General features: G+C 40.5%; 1 protein-coding gene across 1 annotated transcript in view; it reads right to left on the bottom strand.

The window, feature by feature from the left end:
* Positions 1 to 12,496, bottom strand: part of LOC139718749 (tyrosine-protein kinase BAZ1B-like) — a 46,608-nt gene that overhangs the window by 20,914 nt on the left and 13,198 nt on the right. Inside the window, exons 7-13 of the mRNA XM_071630215.1 lie at positions 12,011 to 12,090; positions 10,238 to 10,403; positions 3,928 to 5,136; positions 3,303 to 3,443; positions 2,499 to 2,644; positions 1,903 to 2,061; positions 245 to 374 (exon numbers count right to left, since the gene is read on the bottom strand). Coding sequence (XP_071486316.1) covers positions 245 to 374; positions 1,903 to 2,061; positions 2,499 to 2,644; positions 3,303 to 3,443; positions 3,928 to 5,136; positions 10,238 to 10,403; positions 12,011 to 12,090 — 2,031 coding nt within the window. The remainder of the gene's footprint in view (positions 1 to 244; positions 375 to 1,902; positions 2,062 to 2,498; positions 2,645 to 3,302; positions 3,444 to 3,927; positions 5,137 to 10,237; positions 10,404 to 12,010; positions 12,091 to 12,496) is intronic.

The following is a 12,496-nucleotide window of genomic DNA, read 5'->3' on the forward strand; positions in this document are numbered from 1 at the left end:
AGGTTTGTATCAACGTTGATGAATCAGGAAGTGGCTTAAATGAATGTTTGGTTGTGTTGGATTGAAAGAAAGATAAAATCACATAGTATCTGTTCTTCACTCAGCAAAAGAAGAATTATGTTATAATACCTTCTCTTTTCTTCTGAGATACCCTATTCTTTCAATCCTGCTGACTTAGCATCCAGTGCCTACACCTGGCAGTCAATGGACATATTTAGATGATATTGATATTCAATATTCTCACCTTTGCACGTTCAATGCGAAGTTTTCTCTCTTCTTCCATCTTTTTTTCTTTCTCCTCCTGTCGTTTCTTCTTCCTTTCCTCCCTCTTGGCCTCCATCTCTTTCTTCCGTTCCTCAGGGGTCATCTGCTTCCTGAGAAACATAGAAAAGACAAGATTGACATTGCTTCATTCAATCATATGAACTAGATGGGAATATACATGCCACTGAACAATGTACTTGTGACACCTGTTCATGGATTCAGTAACTTTCAACATGCATTTCACAATCGTTCCATTTTATATAAAGTTTCAGTCAATGATGACTCTAATGGCCTTGCAATTAGCAATACTATCAAAGCATTATGGCAATTCCTATCAAGTCATCTGCACTAGTTTTCTCCAGGGTCGTGCAGAAGAGGCTGAATGCCTTCAGTTAACCGTCAGTCTAAGGCTTTGTACGACCTTAGTTTAGCTTCATGGACAAGCTGCTATCGGGATTACATTTTCAAGGTTCAAGGGCAGGCAGTACTACCTGGAGTGCCTCTATGTAAATCTATTTTGGTGTTGAGGACTGATGATGATGCACTATTTAAGGGATAACTTGGGGTTCCAGTATTCATTTCCAGTAAGAATTTGAATGTACTATATAACATATATGACATATGAAAATCTGCCACACGCAAAATGAATAAGAAACAATGGCAACAAAACAAAACAAAACTCATTCACCTAAAAATGACTCTTGATATCACTATTACTCCCACCCCCACGAAAAGCAGCAGGATGATGACATACAAGTACATGCAAATGTGTTAACCCTAAAAAGACTGGGCTATTTTGGTAGCTCAAAAGACTGGGGGGGGGGGGGGGGGGGCCTAAAGGGCCCCCCCTTAAGATCTCGGCCGCGGATTGCGCGATCGCCGCGGAAATTTGCACAATGGTAGTGTGCGATGTAATCTACAAGATCGTATATTCAAATTTTCCAAAAATAGTCTTCTTTTATTTTATTTTGATTAATTACGCTAATTTATGCGAGAAATCAGACTTTTTGATCTAAATCAGTAAATAAAGCTCCAAAAGTGCTCATTTTTGGTCTAATTATTCTTTGTGGCATTCTTAGCAAATGCACTTGAAAAAAAATTCGGTATCATAATTAATTTCCCTTTTATTTTATTGTTTTATGAATTTCTTATGTATTTCTTTGTTTTTTCAACCTTTTGTTTTTTTTTTTTTTTAAACAAAATTTGTGGCAGGCACTTTTTGAAGCATTATACTCCTAAAACAAATTAATTTTAGCCATTGAGATTAAAAATAAGCATATTTATATGAACCATGTGAAAAAACTCAATTTGCATTGACTTTGTACACAAAATCACATTTTTGAGCCATTTTCGGCCTCGCGTGCATGTACAAAAAGTTATGTAACTTCAAAACCGTACCCCCGGGCGTCACAAATTTGGTGTCAAAATGTGCGGGAAACTCGAAAGAAAAAAGTCACAGAGCATCGCGGCAAGAGCATTGCGTGTTGCAGAGTAATCGCGCAAAATGTCGAGGGAGGGCCTTTTAGGCCCCCCCCCCCCCCAGTCTTTTTAGGGTTAAAGTGTCCAAAGTACAAATATTGACTGAGAGAAATAAAGATGACACGCCAAGACCGAAAGAAGTCAGATCTATGAACTCACCATCTGTTCTTAGCTTGCACCTCCTCAAACTTCTTCCAGACTTCATCTTTGACCTCCGGCCTCAGGTTTTGACACTCCTTCTCGGATAAGATCTTAGCAGCTTTCTTGATGAGCTGAGCATAGGCCACAGTGTCATTCAGTCTCTTGGCCCGGAGGAGTCTGTCAGGAAAGTGAGCCAAGGAGAAAACTATTTATGACAAAGAATATGTCACTCAACAAACATGGAAGCCTACTGCAGAACAAACATGGAAGCCTACTGCAGGCCAAACACTGATGCTTTGATTGTAGTGTTTTTAAATCTCTAGACTCTACACTGTGAAATGATAGACAATTTGACTCATCACATTTCTAAATTCTACAATAAATGAACGAAATCTGTCCATACAAAAATTGTATTAAGAAATTTGGTTTGGAAATTCAATGAAATTCCCCTCCCACTTAAAAAAAAATAGAAAGACAGACAGAAAGAAAAAAAAAAAACCCACTCTATACAAGGCCCTTCACTAAACTTGATGATGCAACATCAGTAGCAAATATATGTGTTAAAGAATAACAAACAACACAGTCCACTCTAAATTCTGCTATTGGTTGCTCACTTTGAAATGATGGGTGGTTGTCGTGGGCTGGGTATCGTCTGAGAGAGACGATACTGGATGTGAGAGTTATCCTTGTCATAGTTTGGTTTCCTCTTTCCTGCCTGACTCTTGGTGATGTCAAACAGTGTTGCTTGTTTCAGCTGCTTCTAATAACATAAAGAAAAATGAAATTTCAATTATAATAATGAGTACATCATCTCATATGTCTGTGAAATTATGTTTGTTATCCAACATTTAACTAATAAAAAGATAATTATTGCCTTAAAAATAAATCAGGATCAAAACTGGACAATTATAAGGGAAGAAATGACAGTGCCAGTCATCATTCCACAGAGCATAGTAATGGCACCGCCAAACAGCTGTCTTAACCCCTTGAGGATGGGCTGATTTTGCTACAACACACATTTCCCATAGACACTTGCCTGAGTATACTCGGGACTCGTCCTCAGTGGGTTAAATACATGATTGTAAAATTGCCACAAGTTGTGCCTTTACTCAGACAGAAACCTTCAAAGATAACTTTCTCAAAGTTAGTGTAAGGAGAGTCAGCTTCTTGCTCCCTGGGAAGATGTGGTCACACAGAATTTATTTGATACACCTTGAGCTCCAAATACGGTGAAATATTGTTTGTTTTTTTTGGAGAAAATGTTACATGACCAAGAGTGCTAAACTGAGGAGTACTTCGTACCTGTTTTTTCTATGATATGCATACATTCAAGTTGTCATGTGTCTCCTTGTGTGTGTTAAATCATGAATATTGTCACTTTTATTTCACTGCTTTGACTGAACTCATTCTGCTCCTACCTTCCCTGTTGTCTTCGCGGGTGAGGTAGTCTTCGGAACAGGTGTTTTGGATGCCTTTGTGGGTGAGGTAGACTTTTTGACAGGAGTTTTCCTTGGGGGAGTCTTTAATGTAGCCTTGGCTGGTGTCTTCTTTGGAGTAGGCTGTAGTCAAATGTATAAAATGGCAATGCATCCAAGAGTATAGTAACATTGGCAAAGAGAAAAAAAGAGGATGAAAAGAATGTTTACTGGAGGTGAGAGGATGGGTGCTAAGGATAGTTAAAAGACACTTGCGGCTGTCCTTTGCTCCTTGGGAGCCCATTACCATCAACGTCTTCTACAGAAATACACTAAGGTGCCTCTTTTCATCAACACATTACAAAAGCAAACAAAATGTGATACCTTTATTTAGTGAGCCATTGAAAGAGTAAGTTACACCTTACTAACAATACTTTGAGTAACGACAAAGTATCAGGGGCAAATTATCTTTCCTAGGTTTATATGCAGGGAAAGATACAAAATGAAAAAGTTACGGAGAAAAAGGGGGAAAGAAAGATATTAGATAAACAGGTAGATACAAATATATCTAGATATTGACAGAGACTTAGGTAAAATGATTTGATGGAGTTTGAGTAAGCTTCTGTACCTTAGTTACCCTGCTGGCTGCTACTTTGATAGCTAGTGTTTTCTTGGCTGGAGGCTTCGGCTGTGTCTTCTGTGGAGCATTGCGGGGAGATTTGGTGGGTGTGTCCTTTCTGGGAGTGGCCCTTTTCCTAGGTGTGGCTACTTTCCTTGGGGTGACCGGTTTTCTAGGGCTCTTTGATGGAGATCTTTTTTGTTGTGTTCCCTTCTTTGGGGTATCTTCCTTAGCCAAAACTGCTTCTGACTTTTTAGGAGTGGCCGCTTTGGAAATAGTTGATTTATTGGTAGGGACTTCTGGTTTCTGTGTTCGTTTAGCAGTGGGTTTCTCATTGTCTGCTTTGTTTGCTGTGGGTTGTGCTTTTTTAACAGCAATATTCTTTGTGTTTTCATCCTTCTTGTCGCTCTGTTTACTGCTCTCTTTCTGACTGTCTGACACTGGTTTTGAAGTTTTGGAAGGACTTGCCTGCTTTCTAGGGCTGCCTTCTGCACACTTTTTGGGACTAGCACTAGACTTTCCAGTGTCAGTTTTTTTAAGCAGCTTGAAGTGATCAGTCAACTTTCGCTTTGCGGGAGTCTTTGTCTCAACTTTCTTTGAAGATTTAAAAGGTGCTGATGCCTTAATAGAGCCAGACTCCTTGGCAGGAATCTTTTCTGGTGAGAGTTTGGCACCATCTTTGGACTTGGGTGATGTGCCTACTAATTTACTCAACACAATATTGTCATCACTGTCATCACTATCTTTAGTCCTGTTCTCATTTCGCTTTCTCTTCTTCTCCTTGGGGTCTGACTTGTGCTTTGGGCTGTCTGAATGTTTGGGGCTGTCTGAATGCTTTCGCTTGTGTGATTTTTTCTCACTCTCCTTCTTGTCACGCTTCTTTTCCTTCTTATCTTTCTTCCTCTCTCTCTTCTTCTCGTCTTTATGTTTCTTCTCCTTCTTGTCCCCTGAGCTGGCACTCCTTACAGGTGATTTGGTAGGGGTGCGTTTGGATGATGTATTTTGCTTGTGAGGTGGCGAGCTATAAGAGTGATCGAGGAACACTTTTTCAGGGGATGGTGTGTACTGGAGAGGTGTTAACACCACCTGTGCAACTGGTAAAGAAGAGTGTTCTTGCCCTACACTCCCACTGCTCATTTTCTGCTTCTTTGTTGGTGTGGTGTTCAGTTGATTTGCTGCCTCCCGCTTCACGGCCAGCTTTAAACCTGTAGCTGAAATCTAGACAAAAATGGAACCACACGCAACAGAGTGTCACCATGAGACATTGGAGTGAAGATGAGAACGATGAGACATGCATTCCACACAACTGGAAATATCATCATAATACTGCCATGTTATCAACAACTTTCTGGAGGGTCAACTGTTAAAACAATTATGATAATAAATGGTATTTTATTGAAGTATTCATGTCTCACAGTCATACGACTGAATTGCACATATAATTGCATTGTAAAAGAGACAAGGATTACAAAACAGGTATTCATAAAAAAGAAACAAGTAAAATACTGACATTATACAAGGCAAGTGCCATAATGTGTCTCGCCCACAAACGTACAACACCTTTTTTTTATATTTTGTTCACAAATGGACCTATGGATCAAAAGTTAGGAGTCAAAAATGCACAGTACATTGGGCCCTTAAAGTTCATTGACCCCTGCCTGTGACCTTTGACCTTGTGGTGACCATCAACTCTCCAAAGTACATCTACTATCCAAATTTGGTCACAAATAGACTTACGGATCAAAAGTTATGACCCATAATCAAAACGTGCCCTAAAAACTTAGCATTTGGGCCCTAAAAGTTCATTGACCCCTGTCTGTGACCTTTGACCTTGCGGTGACCATCAACTCCCCAAGGTACATCTACCATCCAAGTTTGGTCACAAATAGACTTACGGATCAAAAGTTATGGTGCATAATCGAAACGCGCCCTAAAAACTTAACATTGGGCCCTAAAAGTTCATTGACCCCTGCCTGTGACCTTTGACCTTGTGGTGACCATCAACTCCCCAAGGTACATCTACCATCCAAGTTTGGTCACAAATACACTAACGGATCAAAAGTTATGGCCCATAATCGAAACGCGCCCTAAAAACTTAACATTGGGCCCTTAAAGTTCATTGACCCCTGCCTGTGACCTTTGACCTTGTGGTGACCATCAACTCCCCAAGGTACATCTACCATCCAAGTTTGGTCACAAATACACTAACGGATCAAAAGTTATGGCCCATAATCGAAACGTGTCCTAAAAACTTAACATTGGGCCCTAAAAGTTCATTGACCCCTGTCTGTGACCTTTAACCTTGAGGTGACCTTCATACTTGATAAAAGGTTAAACTTTGTATGACCACTCTTCCCTCCAAGTTTGATTCAAATTGAAATCCAGAGTACAGAGTTATTCAAGTTTTTATAGCGTTATGGACAGACGATGGAGGACGGACGACGGACGGACGGACGACGGACAGACGGACGGACAGACGCTGCAGGCGATCCCTTAGTCTCCCCTCACCTCCGGTGGGCTCGACAAAAACGAGGTGTTACAACAGGACATGTAGACCTACAAACTGGGCGAGCCGTTAACATGATATCATAACCAGTGTCTCAGAACATTTTTGGCATTCATACATTGTCACAGGTTACTGGGTACTGTAAACGTCAATATTTTCGCGCGATTAATTTTTCGCGCTGAGCGGCTCGAAAACATATTCGCGGGTTCTTAAATTCGCGCTCGGCAGCGGGTTAATACACAGTCGCTGTTTTCACCCAGCGATGCCAGCGTACGATAAGCGACGTAGCGAGCGGCGCGAGTGCGAGTACAAGCGCTCAACTACGTAGTACATGTATTTCACTCGATACATGTTCTGTAGGACTAGTACTGTAGTCGCGGGGATGTAGCACACCAATCGGCCGTGGGCTCGGTGCGTGCGGTGCGTGCGATGATACTGCTATATGCGTAAACATGTCTGTACTGCGTAGCAGTATCATAGACGAAGCACACCAGGCCGTTCAAAATGTGCATAGAAAATTGCGAAGATATATTCGCGCGTTTTTGAATTCGCGCTAGCTGAACGTAGCGCGAAATCCGCGAAAATTAATGTACCGCGAAAATTTCCACGTTTACAGTATACTGCAAGTCTAAAGCTTGCCCATATTAGGTGATCCGAGTATCCTCTCGGATCACCTTCTGTATCTGTACTGATTCTTTGTTCTTTTTTTTATTCTTCTTTATTTCTGGACAAAATTTGTGCAGAGGTTAGCTCAGAAAGTGCATTGCCTTTCAATGTCAAACTTATACCATATATGTATCATGTCCCAAAGACGACAGATCAAGTAAATTCATAGTGATGAGTCGACCGTGACGTCACTATGACGTCATTATATGAAAACACATTTTCATGCATATCTCATTAATAGAATAAAATTCTTCTATGAAATTTACGTCACATATATTTTAAGTCAAGCGGATTGTACTCATATTCTCAAATTTCATATTTATCTTAAAACGCGCGCGTATGCGTGCGTTGAAATATTTGTATGCTCAAATCGAGCTCAAAATTTTTTTGCATACGTTTTAGACCATTTGGAGCATTTTTTGAAAAATTGAAAAAATTGGACGGACGCGTACGCGCGTGCACATATTCGCATACACAGCTCATATGCAATAGAAATTTTCCGTTCTTTCACCCGGATCGGATGTCCAAAATGTCAAGGAATATTTCTACCAAGTTTCAAGTCGATCCGACTCAATATGACGTCATACGGGCCCGTCAAATTCAAAATTCCGCGCGTGCGTCAATGGGGATACACAGTGCAACTATGCCAAAAAACCGCCAATTTTAAATCGGATTTTACTCGTCAGGATGGATGGTGACCCCCCATTTTCTTGACATATTCTGAAAGCTGATGAGTTGTACATGTCATTTCACGGGTTGGCTATGCTGACAAAATGATTAAAAGATATCAAATTTCTTAATAAAGTAAAAAAAGTAAATTTTCAAAATGACGTCATCAAATTTCAAGTTTACTCGAGCGTATCTCACTTATCCTTAGCAGGCCTCGAAATAGGATTTTGGAGGGGCAAGGCCATTTAGAAAAGGGCACTTTTTCCAAGAGGCCAGGGCACTTAAGTCAGTCAGAGGGGCACCAAGGCCACATTGGAAAGGGCATGTTTGGTGTTTATGAAAAAAGAAAGAAGAAAAACAAACCGAGAAAAACAAACAAACACACACACACACACACACACACACACACAAAGTGCAACACACAACAAAAACCTCTTCCCTACAGCTGTAACACATTCCCGATCTCCGCGTTTCTATCAGGTGAAACAACATTTTTTTTAAACAGGAATAAAACAACAGTAGGTATTGATTGAAACTCGACACCCTTTCAGGCCAGCCAGGCTGCCATGAAACTTCAAAGCACATTCCGACAGCTGGCTGGCAAAACCACAAGGCAAAGGAATTTGCGTGCGCATGTAGATTGCTATGATTAGTCAGTCTGTGACAGACAGTTCATGACCTCCAAGAATGCGCCAGTATGCGCGGTTTCTTCTGTTGATTAGTCTCTCTCTCTCCACCGCCCCTAGTGTGCCTCCCCATTCCCCAGTCTGTCCGGCACACCTTGGCATCGTGGGATTTTTCTTTTTTCTTGGTGAACTTGGAGTTCACTCTTTACTACTCTATCTGAATATGCGCTGCCTAGCTAGTACATACTCGCGGCCGCTGCGCTGCGGAGGCAGTCGGGATGGTAAAAGCCGGTCGGGCGTACATGTACGTACGTACACGTCGTCTCGTATCTCGGAAAGATACTTTGAGTTTGAATCATACATCGGGACGCGAGTGAACTGAAGGTATGATATTTGAGATCAGGAAAGTTGTTCAAGCTTATTTCAGAGACGTTGAGAAAGGGCATATCATACGTCATAAATAATAACTTTCATTCTAAAAGGGCACATTTTTTTTTGGCCGTAACTTTGATCAAAAAACAAAAGGCATTGCGGCCAACAAGAGGGGCACCGACGGCCATGGCCGTCGGTGGCCGTCGGTTAATTCGAGGCCTGCCTTAGCCAATTTTCACCCAAATTTCAATATGTTGTAGCTTATGAAATGTTCTTTCACAAATGTAAAAACATAATTTTGATTGGATGACGGCATCACCTCGTAAAAATGGATTGAAAGTAACCTTGTCAAATTTGACCAGTTTACGTGTAATCTCTATGGGAGTGCAGTTTTTATGGAAATGAAAATTGACATGACTATCTTTATCGAGCACTAGCTCACTTATGCTTCGGTGAATTTCTCCAAGATTTTGATATGTTGTAGCTGACACTTTGGGCTATCGTAATGTGCCCTTCGTTTTTTCATACGATGTCGGGATCACGTCAGAAAACTTTCTTGAAATTAAAGTTTATCTTCGATGTATTGAAATATTTCTTTCTTTTTGCAAACTTATGTGCAATAACTCAAGAAAAACATACCCTATCACCACCATATTTTGCACATGTTTAGTTCATGTCACGAACCTCATTTCATAAAATAACAACTACTTGATCAGATGCCATCTTGGGTATGTAAATTAGGGTCAAAGGTCATAGATGTTTCATCCTGTATCTTGGTGAATACATGTCCTATCTTTCCCATATTTTGCACACGTAAAGACCATGTTACAGGGATCATTTCACAAAATAACCAATTTTTGCTCAGATGCCATCTTGTCTGTGCAAAGTGGGGTCTAAGGTCATATGTACTTCTTTTTCTATCTTCGCTATGACGTGTTATCTCTATGGGAGGGAATTTTTTAGATGTGAAAATTGACATGACTCTCTTTATCGAGCACTATCTTACTTATGCTTCAGTGAATTTCTCTCAGATTTTAATATGTTGTAGCTGAGACTTTGCACTATTAATAATGTGAACTTTTTTTTCATAAGATGCACAAAATCGGATCACCTTAATTTGTCAGTGATGACAAATTACAATCTCTAGTAAATTCTTGTGAATATATCTGTTTGAAAGAGATTGACCTTTGCTGGTTAAGTATGTGGAAATCTATTCGGGGTTAGTGAATACTACTCTCATTGGTAAAAGGAGACAAGGGGCCTATCTTGTCAACCACAATAGAGAGAGGAATCCTCTTTGTTAATGAGAGGTGGAAGGAGTGTAACCTTGTTGATACGATTAGAGAGGGAACCTACCCCTGCAGGTAAAATGACAGATGGGACCTAACTTTGCTGATGAGAGAACAAGAGGAAACCAACCCTTGTGGGCAAGGAGAGAAGGAACCTATGTACCCTTGTGAATGAGAGAATTAGAACCTACCCTAGTGGGTGAGAGGAGAGAGGGGATGAGCCGACTGGGAAGAGTATGTAGTTTGACAAGCTCTTCATGGACCACCCAAGGACTGTTAGCCTTGACTCCAGCCTGAAGAGCACTGCTGCGGATGAACACTTCAAGGTCTTCCCTGGAAGGAAGAGGTGTGGTCCGTCTGCAAGCAAGAAAAACAAGAGACCCGGGGGTCACGCGCTCACCTGAGTATCGCAATATTCACCTTCCATGCATTCTTGCAGACTCTTACCTGAGAACATTGGAAACTTATGGTGGGGGTAGCTTTGAGAATGGGGGCATGGTGTCCATTTACCAGTCAGACTGCAGCACGTATGCTAATGAGCCGATCCGGCAAGATTTATTCAGCACTCTCGTTGACGATCTTTGCGTTCGAAAGGTGTCTCGTCGTGCGAGATTTTGCGACAGTTTGACAGGGCTATGGTTTTCACTGTGTAGCGACTTGTACATACATACATACATACATACATACATACATACGGTAAATTGTTCTGCAGACTCTGATCTTTATTTTGATACTAAATTTGTGTATAGCATCGGATCTTATCATGACGATATAATCAGTTGAATTTGCGTAAATTTTACCTGCTTTTTACAGAAGATTTTGTCGTCTAAAGTTCGTTTTTGGTTCCTGACCGGTTTAAGAAACTGTTGTTTCTGATTTTGGCTTTTTCGCAGAGAGGAAACTTAGATACTCATCATATATTGGAGTCAAGGAGATGCAAGCATGATTTATACTAGTTTTTCTGTTTTGAAATGTCTGTAAAATTCACTCCTAAGCCGGAAGTATGCTCCACACAAAGTGTACAGTGGTGCGAAAGAGCTCTCTCATTGGACAGTGCTTGCATTCAGCACTTGAACTTGGCTTGAACTACACGCGTGCCAAGAAACCGCAAGTGGCATCAAACCGTTATGTAGCAGCGTAATGACGTAATGCAAGCGCTGAATGCAAGCGCTGTCCAATGAGAGAGCTTACTCTTGAGATTGCACGGTTTCAAGCTGATCAGCACTGACATCGATGTATATTTTACTGGTTCCTGACCAGTTTAAGAAACAAATTGTCAAGATGTTTACATGTATAGAAAGATTAAGAGATAGAATACCAAATAATGCATTTTCATTGAGATGCAAAGTGAATTCGGTATTCTTTTGACGTCTTGAACGTGTACTGCACGAATTACTTTTTTCATCACTTTTCAAGCTCAAATTACGCTATGATACTTTTCATTTACAATAATTTGAGTAACATGTGACGATAGTTTACATATTTTCCTTGAATTTGCTACCAAATTTGTGAATATAAGGTGTATTTTTGTTGCCGAAAGCCAAAGGACAAAATCCCCTTCCGCAGCTCATTACGTATGCAAGCCTAGAGCGGGCTTGCATACGAGTTGAATAAATATGAGCGAATTATCGGGTGCTGCGGTCTGACTGTTACATATTCCATCACACTGGTAAAAATACCTGCCAAGTACATTGTACTTTATAGAATGTTGGATTATGCAGCTTGGGAAAAGAGACTTAAAGCCCTATCAATTTTGATGAGAACTAGAGAAAAATATTATTGAATATTCATTAATTTAGGAGGTTTGGACCCCCTGGGGCCTCCAAGGAAAGCATAGTGCCCATTCTAACACTTTGAGATTTTATCCCTACAGAACAGAGTTTATGTAAGATTTGACATTCAAGCATTCTTCAAGGCTTGTTTAAACAATTTCCAGTGTGGTTGCTACTCAAGCCAAAACTCACATGAGATCTGCTCCCGGCACACTGCTGATGATCTTGTCCTCATTCTCGAGCTGAATGCTGTACTTGTACTGACTGGAAGCCTGCAGAATGCAAGGTGTAGACAAGGTTATGAAATTTTATTCAAGCCTGACAACCACACTAACTACCATCAAATCCTATCACAATACACAACCCCCCCCCCACAAAGTTCTGTTTTAAAATGCAAGAGTCCGATAAAATCTCATACGATAACTGACAATTGTTCTTGACCCTGACAAGATTATGTTTCAATAAAAAGTTTGAAAGGCCTGGGTGGTATTCAATAAACTCCACAGTATGTTAACTCAAAAAGTGCAAACTCTCAGCAATTGTCTATGATAAGAAAATTGCTTCTATTGACCTGGGAACTATCATTCTGAGCAGGAATAAAACGTTTTCCGATGCTACATTAGAATTCTTAATCTAGACTTTATGGAATACAATCCTTTTTTTCTATTACAGTAATTT

This window comes from Diadema antillarum, unplaced genomic scaffold (genome assembly GCF_040938485.1).
Source record: "Diadema antillarum isolate AM-2024a unplaced genomic scaffold, OU_Dant_1.0 scf00000099, whole genome shotgun sequence".
NCBI lineage: Eukaryota > Metazoa > Echinodermata > Echinoidea > Diadematoida > Diadematidae > Diadema > Diadema antillarum.